This window comes from Leguminivora glycinivorella, chromosome 8 (assembly GCF_023078275.1).
Source record: "Leguminivora glycinivorella isolate SPB_JAAS2020 chromosome 8, LegGlyc_1.1, whole genome shotgun sequence".
Classification (NCBI taxonomy): Eukaryota; Metazoa; Arthropoda; class Insecta; order Lepidoptera; family Tortricidae; genus Leguminivora; species Leguminivora glycinivorella.
In genome coordinates this window covers 24,758,890-24,782,318 of record NC_062978.1, presented here as the reverse complement: position 1 = coordinate 24,782,318, position 23,429 = coordinate 24,758,890, and the positions used below count along the sequence as shown (strand labels likewise).

The 23,429-nt window shown below is 37.0% G+C and overlaps 1 protein-coding gene across 1 annotated transcript in view; it reads right to left on the bottom strand.

Annotated features, from left to right (window-relative positions):
* The window catches only part of LOC125228604 (fat-like cadherin-related tumor suppressor homolog), a 258,065-nt gene that overhangs the window by 7,339 nt on the left and 227,297 nt on the right, over positions 1–23,429 (bottom strand). Inside the window, exons 47-52 of the mRNA XM_048133244.1 lie at positions 20,166–20,349; positions 19,483–19,637; positions 18,527–18,658; positions 17,959–18,116; positions 17,363–17,561; positions 16,418–16,561 (exon numbers count right to left, since the gene is read on the bottom strand). Of these exons, the coding sequence (XP_047989201.1) occupies positions 16,418–16,561; positions 17,363–17,561; positions 17,959–18,116; positions 18,527–18,658; positions 19,483–19,637; positions 20,166–20,349 (972 nt within the window). The remainder of the gene's footprint in view (positions 1–16,417; positions 16,562–17,362; positions 17,562–17,958; positions 18,117–18,526; positions 18,659–19,482; positions 19,638–20,165; positions 20,350–23,429) is intronic.

The following is a 23,429-nucleotide window of genomic DNA, read 5'->3' as shown; positions in this document are numbered from 1 at the left end:
CAAAACGTAGTCCCGTGGTAGTGCGCTGGCTTCGTACGCAGATGTTCTCGGGTTCAATTCTGACAGCGATCTTTCTGCTTTTTGTTTTTTTTTTATACATTTATTTTCTTTTTGTGTATTTTATTTGTGTTTATTTATTGTTTTATTCATACAAATGTTAACTTAAGCCCTTTTACATTGTTTGCCCCATCTTAGGATTCTTCAGTAATGTTGTAAGTCTTGCAAATGAAATTTAAAAAAGTTGTAACAAAACAAAAAAATATTTTTGGACATTAAAAAAATAAAATAATTCAAGAAAAATATTAGTAGAAAAAAATAATAAAGGTCTCACAAGGATTTGAACCCGGGACCTCTTGCTCCGTATTCGGGGTCACTCACTACCGAGAAGGCAAAGAGATTGTCAAACCCTTATGCACCTGCGATTGCAGCGCCACCTATCTTTTCTTTTATATGTGCACTTCTGATACTTAAAGAGGTTGCTCCTTTATTTCTATTCTTCATGGATTTTGCACATTCAAAAATCTTTAAATAATACTCAACTCGTTTCGGTCGCACTCGTACAAATATAGGATTGGTGCGAGCGAGACGGAGATTGATTGTCAACATGATATCTATCATAATCATAAACACTATTCGAAATGGCCTCATTTAAAATATAAATTTGAAATATATTGAAAGTAATATTACTAATCATTGACGTCACGCTCAAAATGAAAGCGATAGAAAATTTGACAGTATGGTACTCTTTTGGATGACTGTCATAATTCAAAATAAGAACGATGCCGATGGCTTGCGTTGTAAACAGGGACTGAAACATGACACGGGCCCCTAGCGTCATCTATATACTTTTTACTGTATCATTTGTAATGCCGTTGAACTACCGCGTGCGTATTTTTAGGGTTCCGTAGTCAACTAGGAACCCTTATAGTTTCGCCATGTCTGTCTGTCCGTCCGTCCGTCCGTCCGTCCGTCCGTCCGTCCGTCCGTCCGTCCGTCCGTCCGTCCGTCCGTCCGCGGATAATCTCAGTAACCGTTAGCACTAGAAAGCTGAAATTTGGTACCAATATGTATATCAATCACGCCAACAAAGTGCAAAAATAAAAAATGGAAAAAAATGTTTTATTAGGGTACCCCCCCTACATGTAAAGTGGGGGCTGATATTTTTTTTCATTCCAACCCCAACGTGTGATATATTGTTGGATAGGTATTAAAAAATGAATAAGGGTTTACTAAGATCGCTTTTTGATAATATTAATACTTTCGTAAATAATCGCTCCTAAAGGAAAAAAATGTGCGTCCCCCCCCCTCTAACTTTTGAACCATATGTTTAAAAAATATGAAAAAAATTACAAAAGTAGAACTTTATAAATACTTTCTAGGAAAATTGTTTTGAACTTGATAGATTCAGTAGTTTTTGAGAAAAATACAGAAAACTACGGAACCCTACACTGAGCGTGGCCCGACACGCTCTTGGCCGGTTTTTTTTAACACGTTCACTGCGAAACAGGTCATTCTGACCCTGTTCTGGACTTCCCCCTGGTGCGGCGACAGAAATGCGCAACTTTACCCTAGTGCGAAGCCCATATCATTGTTATATTTTATTATTTTTATATAGTCAAGTATACGTTTATATTTATCATTTTACACTCTATTTGACAGCATATAAATTAATAAACAGGTCACATATGTCCTGTTCGCACCAGTCTTAGACTTTTGTTATTCAGTGGGGAACAGGGCCTTTAATGACCTGTTACGCACGACCTTGTATAGCACTGGAGCAAAGTGCAAAATGCATTAGTGTTGTTACCATATTATCAATCCACACGTTATTTTGTGGTGAAAAAATGTGTTTCGATTGTTTTAAATGAAATTCGTTAAATACAATATAACGCTTTTATACGCAAAACGCTTACAATTTTGCTAAATATTATTACGTAAAAATATATTGTAAAAAGTTCAAATTGCTTGATGCAAAATATTTACTAAAATTTCTAAAAATCGTTTTTTAAATAATGTTAAGAGCAAAGTTAAAAGTTTTGGTTGTATATAAAAATCTGGTTACATTAAAGGTAAAGAAAGTAAGAATTGGATCGATATATTAGTTCGTTTATTTTCCTCATCACTACTAAATCATCGACATTTTTACCTGTGCCCGTTCTGGCTGTGCGGCACAAGTCAATTTTGACCTGTTAATTAATTCGTCTATAAAATCTAAACGAACAGTCATCAACTTCGGCGAAGACAGTATTGTGTAGATTAGTTATTAGACTAAATATTGTTTCAATAAAATTTAATAAATGTGTATCTGGTAAAGGTATTTTAGGTAAAATATGAAACCCTCCTTACAAGCTGTAATTGACTTGTACCGCACAGAGAGAAAGCTCCACAGAACTAGATAGAAGAAACAAGTTCATCTATTTGTATAGGGGCCGAGCGTGTCAAATTTTGTACTGAAGTTGTTTCTTGCCTGTAATTTTAAATATGTCTCAGGCTCTTGATTGTTCATAATTTTTGTGTTGTTGCAATTGAATATCACGTAACGAGGCATTTTGTATGTTTTGATTGACTTCAACTTACAAAAATTGACGCCCGAAAGCTGCAAGCTGCGATTAAAGACGGACAACTCAGTGGATTTCACTGAGTTCATTTGACACGCTAAGTAGATACGTTTGCTTGATCTATGGTATATATGACATCTGTGGAAAGCTCAATACAGGACTCTCATGGGTTGTAACGCACTGAGAGCTAGTTCACAAAATCCGGCTCCGCAGTGAACGTGTTAAATAACGACATTTTTATTCAAATGACACTCTTAGTGACATCTAGCGACATAGATTGACGGCTGCCAGCTGGGGTACGGTATTTAGTATGGACTCTGCTGGTCCTGTATTAAATGGTTCTTGGTATAATGTAAAATACCCCATAATGGACGGTGATACCATTATGGACAAATCCTTAAAAATAATAATTTGAAATTAGTTCCTAAAAATTGACGGCATTGTACCATAAACAAGAGTAATAGAGCTGCTTAATTTTGACGTTTCATTTAATTCGGTTATTTCTGAAGGATTTGGCGGCTAGATAAAAGTTTACTGAAAAAAATATTAGTAAAAATTCTCATTAAATAAGGTTGCTAAGAGAGTAGAGTTCGTGTATAAATTAATAAAAAAAATAATACTCGGTGTAAACTTGAATGAGTTTTACTTACTGTATTAACCATGAGATAAGGTATAAAACATACTAGTTTGTTACTCCAAAGATATAAAGAAATTGTGTTATTTTGCGAGTGTCCATAACTGGACCCGGAAAACTGCGTACCTCCGTTCCGTGGACAAGGCACAATTTACAAAAACCAAAATTTACAAGAAACAATCCTATGTTAAAATAACCCAAACTAATTTTATTTGGGGTATATAAAATTGTCTCATTGAGTATTAGTTTGCTTTAAATGTAAATTTTTAAACTTATTTCACCGTTCATAATGGGGGATCCATTACTGGAGAACTGCCGTCCATGATTGGAGAAAAAGCACCTTGCTACCTATGTTTAATGTCTGCTATTTGTAATCTGTTATCCTTGTGGTGCAATAAAGAATATTTACTTACTTACTTACTTACTTACTTACTTGCTTTAATTTGTTAATTATGAAGACACCAATAGGAGTATCTATTCTGCAATGCGCTGGAAATCTAAAAGAAAGATAAGACATTCAAGTTTTAACACGTTTAGCGGTAGAATTTTTACATGTTTCAGTGAAATATCGAAAATAGGCAAAATTTCATCTTAAACTGTCCATGATTGGGCCCGTTACCTTATAGTCGTTGGATAAGTTCGGTTCGGTACAAAACTTTTTCTCTACACTTAAATAGGTTTGTAAAAAAGTTTTCGAATAAAAGTGACGTTATTCTAAAACAAATTTAAAAAAACCGGTCAAGTGCGAGTCGGAATCGCCCACCGAGGGTTCCGTACAAACTTTCAAACTCCCCAGTTAAAATAATCTCACGTTTTCACATACCTCTAACGACTTGACTAGAAGACAAAAGTATAGGTACTAATGAGCATTATTGTGTATAGCGCCATCTCTCGGTGAATTCGCTAACTAATTTGCGCGACCATATTAGTATGTTGGTTTTTCAGGGATTATTCTTTATAATGTTAACCGATTTAAACAATTTTTACTTTATTGGAAAGAATTTGATTTACGTAACATCTCGTATTAATTTGAAGTACTATATACATCCGCAAAGGTGGGTAAATTAAAAGTAAAAATCTGAAAAGTTTTTTGTGAATTAAAAAAAAGGTTTTCAAGATACAAACACGATTATATTTTTCCTGTAATATTTAGCATAAAAACAAATGTTTCCTAAAATTTTCATAATTTTTCGTTGGTAAACTTCGGAGATAAGGGGGGGGGGACGGTATTTTTTTTACATTTTCCTTCAAAATTATTTTTTTTTCCACAACAAAAATTTAAAAAAAAATAGTTTATTTACGTTCAATTTGAGCTCTTTCTAACGATACCCCACTTGACCTAGTAACTTGAAATTTACAGTTTGCCCCCCTTTCATTTTGGCCATGTTCTACAATTAAAATTAATAAATTTAAAAAAATTATATGTTCTATTTGTAGAGGTTCACAATGTTCACAACTATTCCAAATTTCAAGTTGATAGCATTAGTAGTTCTCGAGATATTTAGGAATGTGACAGACGGACAGACAGACGGATAGAGTCGCACCATAAGGGTTCCTGTTGTACCTTTTTGGTACGGAACCCTAAAAATGATATTGCGCTACCTCTTTCTTAGTTTGCCCCTTCTATTCGGGCCCCGTAACGCCTAGGGTTCTGTTGCCTACGTATTGACTTATTGAGGTGGCGTTCTTTTGTGACATGTCGAAACCTGCGCTGTTCTGATGTTGGAATCCATGAAGAGTTGAGGGATTTTTTAGCAACTCAAGCATTTTCTCTTGTAAATTAACACTAATTAACTTGTAAATTTATTTTTTATGTTACAGTGATTCTTCATCGGACCAAGGCCGATTTGTCCAGGACCAATTTTCGGATCTCCTGGGCTTCCTGGAACAAGGACTAGTGATTGTTTCGAGGAGCTGTCATGGTGTTGGCTCTTGATATTTTATCGTGAAATGCAGGTATCCTTTCAATTGCTAGTTTTTCAATTCCACATTCGACGTTCAAATACAACTTTGCCCCCTTGTATAACAAATAACTATTACTGCCAAGTGCCAAGCCCTTTGCACACGCCAATGGTTGGAAACTTCTGATTTATTCGTGATCATTATTATTGCAGATTTAATGATGAAGGCGCGTCGGAACCCAAACGTCAAGAATCGCCGACGTTCACAGAAGCAGCTACAATGAGCGGAGAATCTGAGAGCCAGGTAATAAGTTTAACAAAATTGAAAATATCTGTGTATCTACAATGCCAACAATAGAGGAAAAACGACTTAACCCTTTAATGCACAGCGATGTATACAGAGTGGGGCCTGTAACAAAGGCGAAGAATTGAACTCTAGGCTATTCTCCTTATACTGATCAACATTTGTTCGGCGACTTTTAAAAATAACTTGTATTTTGATTTTTATCACCCTTGAAAGTTTTTTTTAAGAGGTAATGTATTGCGAATTCTGTTAAGTCTAAAGTGTGACAGACAACGTCAATGACAACAATAATGGTGTACATTGAAGCTAATATTTATTTTGTATGAAAAATTAAAAAAATTAAGACTTCATAATTTTTAAAAGTCACTGAACAAATGTTGATCAGTGTAAGGAGAATAGCCTACAGTTCAATTATTCGCCTTTGTTACAGGCCCCACTCTGTATATGCATCATCTATTTTTGACTGTAATGACAGCATGTCAAAATACAAATTTGAATTAATCTTTGTCAAGGTCATGCATTTAAGGGTTAAATTTATAAAAATAAAAGCTTGAATTCATAAAAAAATACTGAACTGATTAGTTGAAAAGAGTTATGTCCCTTTTTAACCGACTTCAAAAAAGGAGGAGGTTCTCAATTCGACTGAATGTTTTTTTTTTTTTTTTGTATGTATGTTCCTCGATATCTCCGAGAATTGTGGACCGATTTTCAAAATTTTTTTTTTGATCGAACGGGTATAACCCCGAGATGGTCCCATTGGCACCAAGTCAGGGTCTGATGATGGGATCCTGGAGAAATCGAGGGAACTCTTCAAATGTTATAGGCACATGTAATGTTTTCAGTGTATTTTTCAAAGGTAAACCAGTATTTACGCCTGATAGTTATAATTTTATGTGGCTGAGCTGATGATGGAAGGTCAACTCCTCAATGGTTAGGAGTTAAAGGATAATTCTTTCACTAGTGTACATGTATTCGGACTGATACATATAATATCAATAGGAACCACTAAAAATCAACAAATAAATAAACTTTTTTAACAAAAAATAAAACCGCCTTCAAAAATAAGCGCGTTACAAAACACGGAGAAACTAAAAAGCAAAAAATAATAAACCTTTGAATTCAGATTTCTTATCGTATTGCAATAATCTAAACATCCAAATTATAAACAAATCAATTATTTTTGGAGTCGGTGCCAGCCTGCGTATGGTTGGGTGGGGCAAACAGGCAATATCAAGGCGACGAACAGGTCTGGTACCGACTGCAAAAATAATTGATTTGTTTATAATTTGGATGTTTAGATTATTGCAATACGATACGAAATCTGAATTCAAAGGTTTATTATTTTTTGCTTTTTAGTTTCTCCGTGTTTTGTAACGCGCTTATTTTTGAAGGCGGTTTTATTTTTTTGTTAAAAAAGTTTATTTATTTAACAGACTTTTTTTATCGAAAATAAAGGAGGTTATATAATTATTAGGGTTCATGTTTTTCTTTAACTTTACCGCCGCTCCAAATCTCAAGGAAGGGGGTTCTCAATTCGTCTGTATTTTTTTTGGTTTTAGGGTTCCGTACCAAAAAGGTACAAAAGGAACCTTTATGGTCCCACTCTGTCCGTATGTCTGTCTGTCTGTCATATTTCTAAATATCTCGAGAACTAGGTAATTTTGCTATCGATTTGAAATTTGGAACAGGTATGAACATTTTTAACTTCTAATGGCAAACTGTAAATCATGTCAAGCTACTACGTCAAGTGGGGTATCGTATGAAAAAGCTCAAATTGTACATATCAAAACTATTTTTAACCGCCGCCTCAAATCTGTCAAGGAAGGAAGGTTCTAGGGATGGTCAGAGGGCGCTGCGAGTCCTTGTATAGATTACTCATATGAGAGATAATTTCGACCTCAGCATCTGTGACCTGGATGGCCGAGCGGAAATAGGCATCTGCCGCGATTGCAGGGTACGTTGGTTCGATTCCAGCCTCAGGCACTGGAGGCCTTGGTCACTTTTTCTTTCATATGTGTAATTTATTTCGGTTTTAAAAACTAATCAGATTTAAAATTCAATTTAACCACCCTTGCGGATTTTATCGAACAGATCGAACTACAAATGAATACGAGATTATATGTAAAAAAAATCTCTTCTAAATTAAGATTAAACTATGCAAATGAGTTAACATTAAGAAATAATTATCCCTGAAAAACTAACATACTAAACAGGTCGCGCAAATTAGTTAGCGAATTCACCGATACCTATAGGTAATTATAGTCAAATCTTTAAAGTTATAGGTACATATATGAGATACATGAGATTATTTTAACTTTTGTAAGTTTGTACGGATACTACTCAGTGGGCCAGTCCGACTCGCACTTGACCGGTTTCTTTATGTTGTCGATTTCTCCGTTGTTACAGGACCGATTTCATTTTTTTTTTGATTGAATGTATATATGTATACAGATTTGAGATTAGTCCTATTTTTATCAAAACCCAGTTCTGATGATGGGATCCTGGAGAAATCAAGGCAAGTCCTCGAATCTTGAAGGCATACATGTGGTGATTTTTGTGTTTTTATAAGAACAGCATGCATATACGTACGGAACAGTGACATTTGGTGCAGTGGAACTGCTGATGATGGTCAGAACGGAACTCCTCAAGTCTGAAAGGCACACTCATAGTGACTTTGGTATTTTTATAAGAACAGCATGCATTTATGTTCAGAACAGTGGAACTCAGTGCAATGGAACTGATGATGATGGAAATGGATCAGAATGGAACTCCTCAAATCTGCACGGCACACTTACAATGAATTTGGTATTTATATGAGAATAGCTTTAATTTAAGTACATTCATAACAGTGACATTTGGTGCAGTGGAACTGCTGATGATGGTCATAAAGGAACTCCTCAAATCTGGACGACACACTTATAGTGGTATTATTATAAGAACAGTATGCATTTACGTTCAGAACTGTGGTCGCGTTAGAGCTCGCGGGTTCGAACACCGGATCGCACTAATGAGGTTTTTGGAATTTATGTGCGAAATGTCATTTGATATTTGCCAGTAGCTTTTCGCTGAAGGACAGCATCGTGAGGAAACCGGGTAATCCTAATAAATCCCTAATTACCCATCGGGTTGGAAGGTCAGATGGAAGTCGCTTTCGTTAAACTAGTGCCTACGCCAAATCTTGGGATTGATTGTCAAAGCAGACCCCAGGCTCCCAAAGACCATAACTTTAATTTATTCAGGTATACCTACATATATTGGTTTTTGTGTTATTATAAGAACAGCATGCGTTTACGTACGGTCGACTACAAAGATATGTATACACTTTTTCAGCTTCTTGCATCGTAATAAGGTGAGAAATGGATACATCTCTTTGTAGTCGACCGTACCGAACAGTGACATTTAGTGCAGTGGAACTGCTGATGATGATCAGAACGGAACTACTCAAATTTGAACGAGACACTTATTATGACTTTGGTTTTAGGATTCCGTACCTCAAAAAGGAAAAACGGAACCCTCATAGGATCACTCGTGCGCCTGTCTGTCCGTCTGTCACAGCCTATTTTCTCCAAAATTACTTGAGTTTGGGGTTGGTGCAGTGGAACTGCTTATGATGATCAGAACGAAACTTCTCAAAGACGACACAAAAGGATCTTTGTTTGCTAAGCATATTGAGTTTTTAACTCAAATTTTGTCAAACTCGATTTCTTATAGGTAGTCGGATATTGGATTCATGACGAATTGAGAGAACTCCTTAAACCTTAACGGTAGGTATACGTTATTGATGTATTCATTTGTATTTCCATCAAATAACCAGACATTGAAAGCAGTTTTAAAAAATACACATTTCTACACAACATGGAACTTGACTGTACTTAAAATAAATTATTTAATACCATGCACGAAATAAAGCATCAGATAAATATAAGGAAAACATGGATAGAAGTTATTTTTAAATACAAATTCTATTTAATTCGTCAGGTAGAAATATATAAAGTAAATAAGTTGAACGTGACGTCACTCAATTCGATTTCATATTAGCAAAACGTTAAAATTTGTTTTGACAGTTCTTAAAGGGAAGCTGATTTGACTAGGAGGCAAGTAGCCTATTCAACATTCGTAAGTACCTTTCACCAGAACTCCAAAAGCGGCGGTTTTTTAGGGTTCCGTACCAAAAAGGTACAAAAGGAACCTTTATGGTGCCGTTCCGTCCGTCTTGTGTGTCCGTCCGTCTGTCACATAACTTAATATCTCGAGAACTACTTATATTACGGCTTTTTAACCGGAGCTACAGTCCGGTCTGGGAGAAAGCGAAAGCGCAACTTGGCATGTATTAAGTGCAAAATAGCAATAGAGTGCGATGAAAAAACATTTTCCCCCTCACTAGCTCGGAAACACGTGTTTTGTCCTTTAATACCAGCGGGTAAAAACGCATTTTATCCACTAGTGGGTAAAGTAATTTGACCTTGAATAAAGTCAAATTAACTGCTTTAAAATTGATAAATGTAGGTGAATCTAGTAATAAAGATGATTTACCACCTGTGGAACTACTGGAAGCAGTGATAAACGCATTTTTTGCGTTGTAGTTTCCTCGCTATAGTGAGGGGAAAAGTTTTGTGTTACACTCGGGTGCAAATGTATTTTACTTCTCGTGTTTTAAAACACGCAAGTTTAGAGTTCTATTCTTGAACCACTCACTTCGCTCGTGGTTCAACTATAGAATCCTTTCACTTGCTCATTTTTCAATTCCACACTCGGCGTTAAAATACAACTTTGCCCCCTAGCATAACAAATAACTGTTAATTAATGTTCATTGACTATATCACCATTATTACAGGACTGCGGAGCACCTTGCTACTACTAAAATGGAGAACCCGGACCTGTTAGCGACATGGAACTGACCAGGACCGTCGTGGGCTCCTCATGTGCCACCCCGGATACCTTTTCTGATTGTGGTGTTTACAGTACAGTAGTGTACATATTCATGAAAAAAAAATTGTAGGTACTTTTTTTACATTTTTAAAAAACGCACTCTGCATGGTTTTGGAGTTTCGACTTCGTGCTAGATAAAAACCCCAGGCAAGAGCAAACAATTTTTTGTTCTAGCCTATATTTGTGACCCACTGCAAAGGCCTCTCTTTTCTTTCGCCACCCATCACGTTTTGCCGCCTGCTTCGGCTAGCCGCAGCAAAATACGTCGAGGTCATCTCGCCTCGTTTTTTAGGGTTCCGTAGTCAACTAGGAACCCTTATAGTTTCGCCATGTCTGTCTGTCCGTCCGTCCGTCCGTCCGTCCGTCCGTCCGCGGATAATCTCAGTAACGGTTAGCACTATACTCCAATTGCTAATTCGAGTCCAAAAAAACTACTACGATGTTGCTACTGCAATAAAATGTTTGTAAAATAGTATAATCCTTTTTTATAAAAACACACGCCAAGATAAATTATTTATTATTTATTTCAATCCTTTGATTTATATATTTAATAGTCTTTTATTATTTACATAAATACTAGGTCGCTCGATTTTTTTCTTTTTTTTCCGTGATTTTTAGTTGTAAAGTTGGTATTGCGCTTGTATCACTTCAGGTATCAATAACATTTGGTGCTATATTTTGCGGTATAGAACAAACTATTGATGATATAGATATTGTGACCAATTTTTTATACATATTTTTTACAATTAGCTAATCAGCGAAATAGTGTATAGTGGGCTTTATGGTTGCCACGGCCGCCATTGTTTTGGAAGCGGCCATGACACAATGGTCTGTCAAACTGTATTTGAATTTGACATTCTTATTCGACGTCTAACTTCTGTTCTGATTGTTTGAATGTTTTTTTGCTCCGTGGTGATTTTTTGCCTTGTTGAGTTTTTGTTTTTTGTTAAGTTTTTATTTCCTGTTCAGTTACTGTTGTTTCAAATCGTTGTTAAGATTGTGTTTTCTACGAGGACTTTGCGTGAGCGCAAGCGCAAAAGTACGAGTATGATGGAACCTGAACCAGGGCCTTCTCGTCAGGTGATTCTTTCCCCAAGAATTGGGCACTCGTTCAATACGCTAAGGAAATACCTTTCGTGAGCCCCTGACCGCCACGCGCTATTCTGAGAGCCAGTTCAGGTGCTACCCTTCAGCAATAACTTTCTAATATTGGTAGTAATTGGTTGTTAGACTCCAATGACTAATTTAATAAACATTGGCGAAAATTGCACCTGACTGAGACAGGGCATCTTAAAATTAGTGCATACATTTGTCTGGTTTAAGTTTTATTATTATTAGCAACGTGAATGAAGGTGATGTTGATTGTCACAAATACACGTAATATAATGCGAATTACCAACATTTATCATTAGTGGCGACCGGTGGAACTAATTTGACGTATGAGAATTAAAACAAAAAAACTAAAACGAATTTTCTTCACAATTTTATCATCAAGTATTCTTGGATTTCTTACGTGCCAAATAAAGAATGTAGAAGGTTGGCGAAACCTGAAAAGTATTTTGACAGTGACATAAGTGACATTGACAGCTGTGACATTGACGTATCTGTCGTAGTTTTTTTGGACTCGAATTAGCAATTGGAGTATAGAAAGCTGAAATTTGGTACCAATATGTACATCAATCACGCCGACAAAGTGCAAAAATAAAAAATGGAAAAAAATGTTTTATTAGGGTACCCCTACATGTAAAGTGGGGGCTGATATTTTTTTTCATTCCAACTCCAACGTGTGATATATTGTTGGATAGGTATTTAAAAATGAATAAGGGTTTACTAAGATCATTTTTTGATATTATTAATATTTTTGGAAATAATCGCTCCTAAAGGAAAAAAAAGTGCGTCCCCCCCCCTCTAACTTTTGAACCATATGTTTAAAAAATATGAAAAAAATCACAAAAGTAGAACTTTATAAAGAATTTTTAGGAAAATTGTTTTGAACTTGATAGGTTCAGTAGTTTTTGAGAAAAATACGGAAAACTACGGAACCCTACACTGAGCGTGGCCCGACACGCTCTTGGCCGGTTTTTTGGTCTACCTCTGCCCCGACTAGTCGGGTGGTGTCCAGTTAGCAAACTATACACCCTGTTTCTATTTTAAATTATATGTGTTGTATTCTTTTCTTGTACAATAAAGTGTTTACTTACTTACTTTTTTGAATTCCGTTAACTTTAAGGGAAGGTTCTTTAGATTAAATACGATTAATTTCTCAAAAAAGCTAGCGTCTTGACTGTTACGTTTACCGAGTTTGAAAAAATAATAGTTATTTGTTTTACAAGGGGGCAAAGTAGTTGTTTAACTGGACGTGCCAATATTGATACCTGAGCAAGGGAAAGATTTCAATATTGAACCGCGAGCGTAGCGAGTGGTTCAAAAAGTGGAATCTTGAGCGTTGCGAGGGTATCGAGGCACGAAGGTAAAAGGAACTTTGCCACCGACTATATATATAGAGCAGCGAAGTGGTCCAATGATAGCAACCTTCCCCTAATAACTCTTTCATTAGATTTTTATAATATTAGGTAAAAGACATGGAGACAGCCAATTTTTGGCTTCACTTTTTAACGTGCTAATTCTATAGAGCCAGGTTTCTGGGCTCTCTGGTGATTCTGTGTTTTAAACACATCTTTAGAATAAAAGCTTTACCTTATGTCAAAAAAGTATTTTATTTGAATAAAGGTATTTTGAAGATACCTATTTTGCATTTTGTATTTCAAATACCTTTTTCTAAAACTATTTTGTATTTTTATTTGAAATAGGTAAAAAACCAAAGTATTTGCATTTTGTATTTAAATACATTGCTGGAGAGCATCACTTTGTTTTTCTGTCAATGAAAAGAAGAATATAGTAACTATGTATGAAGTCCATGTAGAGGCACTGCGTTTCAATATTAAGTATCAGTGTGAGATAAGATTTTTCAAAATAATAGTTACGATATTTGTTTAATTTGATAGTCACGTGTATTTAAATTGTAGTAAGTATCTACATTAGTTCAGAGTTTATTGCTGGGTGTGGCCATACTGTAGATAGAGCTCTTTCTTGTACTGTGCCCTTAGGTTCCCCCTTTGTAATAATTGCAGTGGTTCTTCAAATCATACATGCGGTAAATAATGCGGTCGTGGCACGGAATATCTACTAGCTGAAGAAGAGTTACTGTCAAAGTAAAATGTGTAATCACAGTGCCTATACTGCTATCTCTCGACACAGGCTTAAAACTTTTGAACCACAGTTTTGAAAATTTGACCCATATTCTTAGCTTGATATGAGTTAAAGTGTAAAATACTAATATTGGCGCCATCTAGCCGAGCACCCCCCAAAGGTGTAAAGCCATCTAAGCCACCGTACCTTTTTCTTTATAGTTCTGAGTTTGGCCGTTTTCTTCCTATCTGTCTATACGGAGTTATATAATTGTCTTCCCCTGTTGTAAATAGCAATAGTAACAATAGTTGTGGAGTATACAGATGTATGCGACTAAATAAATGTACAAATGTGTTCTGTGACAAACATTTAAGACATCAAATAAAGTTTAACGAAGCTTGTTCAGTTGTTTTATTGGGCATATTCTATTATATTTACGATCGAATGCAAAAGTATCTCCAAATGTGGTGTTACCATAGGTACAATATTTTGTGTTGTAGAATTAATTTGCCAGTGTAAAATACTAACGCAACAAAGAGTTTGCACATTTTTGTCAATATTTTTGTAGGTAAGTGCGTACTATACTTTGTCAAACAAGTGTGTCAGTAAACAAGAACAAAGAAAACTATATGCATCCTTTTCTTTAGGGTGCTATAAAAATACAACTGTATTTGTATATCGGCAGCAATATTGTGGGCATGGCAATCACATTGAATTTTAAGCGTAGCGAGGGATTTCGATAATAGTAGGTATTGAAATGTTAACGCCCAAGATGTAAATTATTAATTATGTGACAGACATTTAAAGGTATGCAAACTCGTTGCGTTAATATTCTGTACTGACAACAAAATTCTCGAACAGAAAATTGTCAGTTTGCTCCCTCGTAGAAAAAAAACAAAGTCCCTTTTTGTGTGGGTGAGGTAAAAAACTAATTTCCGCCTTATACAAATCATTATTATTATCATAATACAAATCATTTATTCTTGATAAATATAAACAATACAAACACATATTTAATAGTTGTGTTTGTATGTCATTGAAATGAAAACATTGGCACAAAAAAGATAGGAATTTCAATTGCAGTTTAATGGATTTAACATGTTCAAGCTATTTTGTCAATGTGAATGAGGAGACACACTGACATGTTATCCCGCCGGGCACTGACATTTTAGGCGGCGCCTGTACGTAAGTGTAATAATGGGCATGTCATTGTCGTTCATATGTGTGAGAGAGAGAAAAATATATCTTCTCACTCTCACGTATTAAATTCTTTGTCTGTGCAATGGACTTATAAGGTGGCGCCATCTGTCACAAGCTTCGAGTGTGCCTCCTCATTGAATTTCAATGCAAACCCCTTGTATACTAGTGTCTGTACAGAAAGTGAGGAGTCGTGAGTCGTGGAATGTATTAGACCCCATACATTTCACGACTCTTCACTTTCCGGTCAGACTCTATGAATGGCGGCTCTGTAGGAGAAAAAAAAATTCAATTTAAGTATTTTGTAAAATGTGTGAATGTACTTACGACTTGATCCGTAAGCGTGGTTTAGAAGCAACTTGAGATTGGGTGACGTGTATATACCTCCTATAATTTGTGGCGTTTATTTCATAATGTGTGGAGCTAGCATTATGTGACGTGTAGATGTCGGTTTCACAAAAATAACGCTTGTCAATAAAGCTTCATTGCTGCTAAAATTCGTTTAATAATAGTCTTTATCGACCATCACCAGTGTAACCTCTTTTTGATAGCCGGTAAATGACATGTTTAGTTCCGCTACTCGCCACCGCATCGTGCACAGCGTTTCCATAGACAAAAAAGTCTAGCGACCAAATCCACATGTACCAAAAGCTGTCAACGGTCAAAAGGACACATGAATCATGTACCGTTTTGCTTAATGTAAAAAACTATAAGCCCTATTGTACTAAGATAAAGTTGATTTTAGATTCATATTTTTTTTCAATTAATACGTTTTGGTTGGCTCAAAACCAACCTGCGATCCGATCTCACATGCGACCATTATCCACAGTTGATTTTGAAATGATACCACTTGACAGTTAGATAACGGTTCGAATAGGGCCCCTGGGCGAGTAACTATAAACATCGCCGTGTCTCTTTTATTTGCACGGGAGTGCTTATCTTTTGTTCGTTTTTATAGCCGATAGCTCATAGCTTACTAGCTCGCTGTGGGACCAGTGCCTAAGAGTTAAAGTGAATAAGTTAGTCAGTACTCGGAAATTAGGCAAAATAAAACATGGAATTTTTATACTTGGCACCTATTTTCTGAATACGATGTGTTAAAAGTTTTGTAAAAAATATGTCAAACATCATATATTTCGTTCAATTTTACAAATACATTAATTCTGTCTCGAAAAATCACCGCCGCGCGGTCGGTGTCCATAAATTAAGGAATTTTTGGAATTTTTAGGTAAAATCAATCATAGTGTTGTGTTCCTGTAGGTGAGTAAGGCTGCCAGAGCTCAACGAGGGTGCGGTGTGCTGATGACGGGAGGACTTACGGAACTAACTTGTTCCGTTTATTGTCCTTTGAGTCGTCGGCAACCCGAACCCTCCTTGGAACTTGTACACTCCTTTTTGCTGTGTACTTAACACAGCAAAAGGGAATGTACAAGTTTCTAATGGGGTGGCAACGCGCATGTGACACTGTTTGAGTTGCAGGCGTCCATAGGTTACGGTGACCGCTTTACATCAGGCGGGCCGTATACATGTTTGCCACCGACGTAGTATAAAAAAAAATCAAAGTACCTACGCTTTATTATTGTTTTGGGTTTGTATCAGACATAGGTTTGATGGAAATCGGTTCACTAATTTCACTATATCGTTTTTTTTTTTTCAAAATTTAAATTTTGTGGTTATCTGTAAGGTTCCCGGTAAGTACACTTACCAAACATGGTAATAAGGCTAGCGGCATCCGGGTCCCGACGTACCCTAGTCTCCCTTCGAGGGGAGACGGGGGACGGTGGTGCCTCCGTGGTGTCGTCTGCGCAAGGCGGCAGATACGTGTCTGGGTGGAGTAAGTATGATGATGCTGCGAAAACATAATAAAGAAAAAAAAACTAAAACATGCAAAATAAAAATATTCTGAAATAAGTGATTGAATTGAAAAATGGATGTTTTTACGATAACAGGGAAAGTAAAAATTTGGAAATAAACCATTTTTATTTTTTTATTTTTTATTTTAATTATAAGATAAAGTGATTGGCGATACATAATATCAAATAATATATAACATAATATTACAAATTTAATACGTAATACGTAACTAACACAAATTAAAATGATATATGATGGGTGTTACTTTTGAAGTAAGGTTTCATATTACCACTTATCTCTTTGTGAGAAATTCCCGAAAAGTTTGTACATTTCCATCGCGTCTCCGATTTTGATAAAAATTGGTAGACTGATAGAGTCCATGACGCTGAGCAAGATCCCAAAATGTCCTAGGTTGTTGGTATGAAACCTTTATTTTTTGTTACTGGAAAGTTTCATACAAACAACGTAGGACATTTCGGGAAACCTAGTGGATCTTGCTCAGCATCATCAACTTTATCAGCCTACCAATTTTTATCAAAATCGGAGACATGATCCAAATGTACAAACTTTTCGGGAATCGCTGTTGTGTGAACGACGGTACATTGTGGGTACATAGGTACTCACGAGCACAATAGCGATCTCACAAGTTTTCTAAAATTGCGAGAATCTCAAACTTTCGCACGCGGCATCAGCAACGAACCGTGTGAGGGGTGGGGCTAGGGGCACAGGGGGCGGAGTTAGCAGCGCAGGGGGCGGAGTTACCTGCACGAGTGAGAAGACTTTCAGAAACACTCACCATCAGTGAAGTGAAGCGGGTCATGATCCATGTCCAGGTCCTCCGGCGCCGAGTCCGTGTCGAAGGGCGCGGGCGGCGGCGGGTGCGGCGCGGGCAGGCGGGCGGCCCGCCGCGCCGCCGGGGGGGAGGGCAGCGAGGGGAGGGAGGGGAGGGATGGAGGGCTCGGCTCCGACGAGTCGGGCCGCTCGGAGCCTGCCACCTGGGACAAAAAGAGACAAAGTTACTCAAATGTGTCATAAAATCCTCCTCCTTGCGTTATTTCGGCATTCGCCGCAGCTCTCGGGAGCCTGGGATCCGCTTTGACAACTAATCCAAAGATTTGGAGTAGGCTTTAGTTTACGAAAGCGACTGCCATCTGACCTTCCGACCCAAAGTGTAACTAGGCGTTATTGGAATTGAAATGTGTCTCAGAAAATATTATAATGATATTAATTGTACATCACATGTTTTTTATTTATTTAAACTAAACAAAATAATAAACCGCTTGATATTGGAATTTTAAATTTAGAAATATAACACCACTTTATTTTTTTGGTGAATGCGCCGTCATCGGTTAACGCCAGTAGTCACGCTGTGGAACACTCCCTACAACATACCTCAGAGATGCCAGGCAGGCCCTGCCCGCCGCACCAGTCGGAGCAGTCCCAGTGGTACCCGCCGACCAGCGCGCCGGCGCCGTCGCCGGTCAACGCCGGCAGTCGGCGCACGCTCACAGGTGACGTCGCGCGGAGGCGGTTCTTACAGCCTTTTAGATCTGTGGACGAAATGAGAAACGGTTCATAGAAAAGCCGAAATAGTATGGTTTTACATTATGACAAGCGTGTAATTGAAAAACGCCGCTTTTTTATCGAAAAAATTGTATTATCTTTACTTAAACTAGGTTGCTCAACTTGCTCATGAAAGTAAAAGAAATTTTATGATCGTATACGATTTATACGATTCAGAAAGACCCGAGTGACCGAGTGGCATCAGATCACACAGGACAGGAGCAAATGGTAGGGATGCCAAGATCCACTTCGGGACGCTAAGCCAGCGCAGTAAGTAATTAAATATGTATTTAAATTGGTAATTTATTTTTATTTAATTACTTAGACTTATTTTCAAAATTGTTACTCGTTTTGTAACTCTAAAAAACGAAGCCCGTTACTATAGTTAGTTACTCACCGTTATAAATCTTATTATCGACAAACGAATGTAAATGCATTTGCTCCGACCACGGCTTGCGTTCAGCTGGCTCAACATTTAGATTCCTTCTGATATCTGGTGGTAAGCCTTCCAGCTCGTCACCTGCAGAACCTGTAAAATTAAGTAATTTATTAGCAAGTTCATAAAAAAATATTTGAACGCTTATCTCTATTTATATCGATGCATTACAAAGCTTTTTGTATTTATTGATATCAAGATACAAACATGGTTTCAATAGTTATTTGTTTTACAAGGGGGCAAAGTAGTTGTTTAACCGCCCGTAATATTGATACCAGAGCAAGCGAAAGATTCCAATATTGAACCGCGAGCGTAGCGAGTGGTTCAAAAAGTGGAATCTTGAGCGTTGCGAGGGTATCAAGGCGCGAAGGTTAAACAAACTTTGTCACCGAGTGAAACACAAAATTTTTCACCATACCAACACGAACAAAATACTGACTATAAAACATCAAAATAAATGAAATCCGTCAATTTATTTAATATTTATGATTCAAAATCGTCATTTATAGGTAAAATCTAGCAGCCAGATTAAGACATCGAGTTAAAATTTGTATGAAATTACTTTGGCCCCTTGTGGATAAAATGCAATTTTGCTATCTGTTTTCGAATAGCAAAGAAAGCCTTTACCAGTTGGTGTGGTGAAAAACATATTACTGCAACAGTAACGCTATGAGATATAACTGTATGCGCTATGAGTAATTGCATCAGAATAGAGTAACTTTAATACACTACCTATCCTAAGTGCGTTTTCACATTATCCGATCCGATATCGGATGTAGGACCGATATCCCATACATTTAAGCCGCCATCTTTAATTTTTGTCTTTGAAATCCTTCCGACATCCGATATCGGATCCTATGATGCGAAAACGCACAAAAGTAATACTAGTAGTATATAGTTATATACTAAACACTCACCGTAAGATCGTAGCGTATCCAAGTTGTTCAAAGTGGCAGTGGCACTTGCGCAAGACGCCGGGCGCGCCGCCGCCAAGTTCGACATTTTGGTCCGCGGCGGCGCTTTGGCGCTGTTCAGCGGCGCGCTCTCTGCACTGCGATGACTCGTCCGTCGCCTTATGAAACAAATCAAAATGGTCATTAAAGGCTAAAATACCCATATTAAGGGTGAATCCACGTAAAAGTAACGTGAGTCACGACTTCATTGGGTGTTTATTTGAACTACAGCTGCCAATGATAAGATCTATGCATATATCGGGAAAGTAACACTTATTTAGAGATAGATTATCACTTGAACTTACATCGATAATAAATGGAACATGCCATAAAATCGTGACCCATGTAGGTACTTGAGGCGGATTGACCCTTAAGATAAAACATCAAAAGGACAATGACAGATTTAAAACCCATAAACATCTAAATGTACATAGAAGAAAGGAGCGCATGTTGCAACGTGAGTTCATTTCCTATCGAAGTCGCTGCCAAGTTACCTTAGCAACGCCAGCGGCAGCAACGCTAGTAGTAATAAAGAGGCGGCGAGCGGCCATTTTGATTCGACGGCCCAGCGCCACGCGTCGCGGAGATACCTCACTTCATGTCTGTGAATATCGCTCCTAACTTCACTTGGTATTAGTCTACGTTACCTTAGCAACGCGAGCGGCAGCAGCGCTAGCAGTAACAGTAGTAATAACGCGGCGGCGGCGGCAGCGAGCGGCCATTTTGACTCCACGGCCCAGCGCCACGCGTCGCGGAGAGAACGAGTGTTGGTCGCGCCAATACCTCCGGCCATGACAGCGTCAGAGTATAGTGGGTTGCCGCAGTTCATGCCTGTGACATAAATAATAGTTTAGAATATACTATATAATAATGAAAAACATAGCTGGAAGCATTGATGTGTACACACCACACCTTCAAAATGATGACATGAAATTAAGCGCTCGAAGGACAAACTAGGATCACATTGAAAATGCCCACTGTTTACGCTCCAAATCAAATAGAACACAGCAGTCACTCAGCAGTCAGTCGTTATATCGAATATCGTCAGTGTTGTATGTCGACAGAGTAACATCCCTAGTGCGCAAACAGTTCAAGTTGATAATCAAAACCAAGTGCGGGTAGTTCGAAAAACTCGCGCGGCTGTCAGAAGGTGTTGATGTCATTTCAAGCCAGTCTTCTCCGAGACCACGGGGACAACGCCGTCCTTGAAACGTTGGAGGTCAGTTTAATATGTAGTTATACGCGATTAAGTCCCGGTTTTATAAAATAATTATGTGTAATAATCGTGAAAGTTTAAGAGGGGGTCGTACGAAATCCTCGAAAAGTGCATTCGGCGTTTAACAAATGCTGCTCACATTTCTAAATTAAATGAAATAAAATAAATGTAGTTATTATCTTAAAGAGTGTGTCTACAACTTTTGACTATTCACAATCTCCAATTATTAACGGTGTAATAACTAAACCCACACAAAGTTGACCTAAAATGAGAAAAACGTATGTCGCCGTTTAGTAAACTTTGTTAAAAAAATTCAATACTTTAGTTATAACATTAAGTGATTCTAAAAGCCAGATAAATGGACTAGAAGTTTTGAGGTTTTTTATATTTTTCCTCTCAAAGGCAACAAAGAAATTTTACCTTAAATTTAAACTATCGTAAAATTTCCATACATTCGCCATTGCTGTCAGAATTCTCCTTTCAATTAGACGCCCTGAGCGGCTCATCGGAGGCAGACGTGTCGCCGGTCGCTCCGCGTTGACGTTTAAATTTGACAAATATTTTGACAGAAAATAGTGTACGTACACGAAAAACCATACCAGTGTAAAACTGTGCTCAAAATAAATAGGGTAAATCAATAATGTCAGGTGGAGATCCAATCTCATTTAAAGTTTAAAGGTGCATGGCTTGTGCATAAAAAATAAATAAAAATATATCACATTATTAAAGAAAATAACGAACACAACCGAATGAGTATAAATGATTTCATTCTAGTTCGGTTAAATTGAAAAAAGTTTCATGTTTTCTTTTACTCATCGGAATACATTTTCATTACGCTGGTATTAACAGTACGTCATTTTAAAAATATATATGACAGCACCTCCGTCAAATTTTGTCAACCAAACTTCACAGGTTGTATGTAAACAATTACAATTTAATTTATTCATACATATATTCAGATACTTATTAACTGATTCTTACTTAGAATAGAAAAAAGGGGAATGCGAGCGGGTATAGGTTTAGTGGTTCTAGTTCAAATTTAATTGTACGAGTATATATAAAAAAATGTCTCAATTTCATTAAAGATTTACTCTGTGCATACCACGAACACGTAACCGTAAGTTGAAAACAATAATAATTATAAAGTACCTAAATATATTGTTGTTTAGAAAGTTAACGCTCGTTTTGAATGGTACTTCTCCACTCAACTAGACTAGACCAAATATTCATGGAACAGTCACCAGCATAATTATATGACTATGAACGGCCGTGCAAAAATATCTAATTTTCTATAAGGGACCATAAGTATATGACGACATATTCCCGGCAAAAATTTGTGATGCTCCGTGACCGGCAAAAACATCGTCTCTCTTTCTAGCGTCTCGCGAGCGTAGATGTGGGGAGTGTCCTTATCCGCAGAAATATCTGTATGATCGGGTAGCTTAAAAATATTTGATTCCTTATAAATAAAAATCTAAATTACACTCTCACTCGCATAAATATCTATCCATTGTTAAAGCAAATATATATCTTACGGGCTAGAAATCATTAATATGTAATTAAAGTGCAATAACAAACCCTACCTTAGTTGCCTTAGAGCGGTAAATTGTATGAGGTGATTTGACATCTCACGAAACACGTGAAGTACCTATTGTCAGTGCATATGTCTGTCTCATCTGTTGATAAACTATGACAAGTAAACTTATTACAAATCTGATATCAGAAGCCTTTTTACAAGCTTTTATTCAACTTGCCTTGTTAGTATTTATCTTAGTTTGGGCCAAAACGTAGAAGCTAAATTTGACCCGCTTTCCGATTTGCGATTGAGCTGAAATTTTGCACACTTATGTAAATCACGTGACAATGCAATATTCTGGTATCATGGAGGTGATCTGATGATGGAGCAGAAAGGTGGTCAGAGGAACTCTGTTATGAAACGTCGTATCCCCATTGAGTAAGTGGTATTTAGAGACATCTCGGAGAGCAATAGATGATTTTTGAAAGAAAGGTACAGTCGGCTAAGGTAAAGCCTGTGCCAAAAATGATTTTTTTGCAAAAAAACTTATTATAAATTGGGAGGTGAATTTTTATATTATTTTATATAAGAAAAACCGGCCAAGAGCGCATCGGACCACGGTCAGTGTAGGGTTCCGTTCCGTACTTTCCGACATTTTACATATTGACAATTTAATAAATACCGTAATTTGGGGTGAATAGGGTTCCCGGGGTATATAATGCTATTATATTTAAATAATACATTTTATGATTTATGTAAATAATATATTTACAGACATGAAAATGTCTGTCAAAGTAGGCATTCAAATTTATTGGATTTTTTACTCATTTTAACTTCATTTTTGTGTGAAATTTTGCTAAGAATTTGTTCATTATCCTTTTGAATGTAGTGTATACCTATACTTCTAAAGTTTATGTTTAACAGAAAATCATAAGACATATTTTCATTTTTATAATGGTTTTCATGAAGAAAGCGATGCAACTGTGTTGGGGAACTTTTACGGGATGAACAAATATCCGCGGCCTGAGGGGTGAATAGGATCAATAATGGGGGAAACGGGTCGTAAAGGGGTGAATAGGTTTACGAAGGGGGTGATTAGGGTCGGAAGAGGGGTGAATTGGGATGTGTAGTCAATGGTTGTCAAATTGTATAAAAGATATATAACTTACCTAAAGTGAT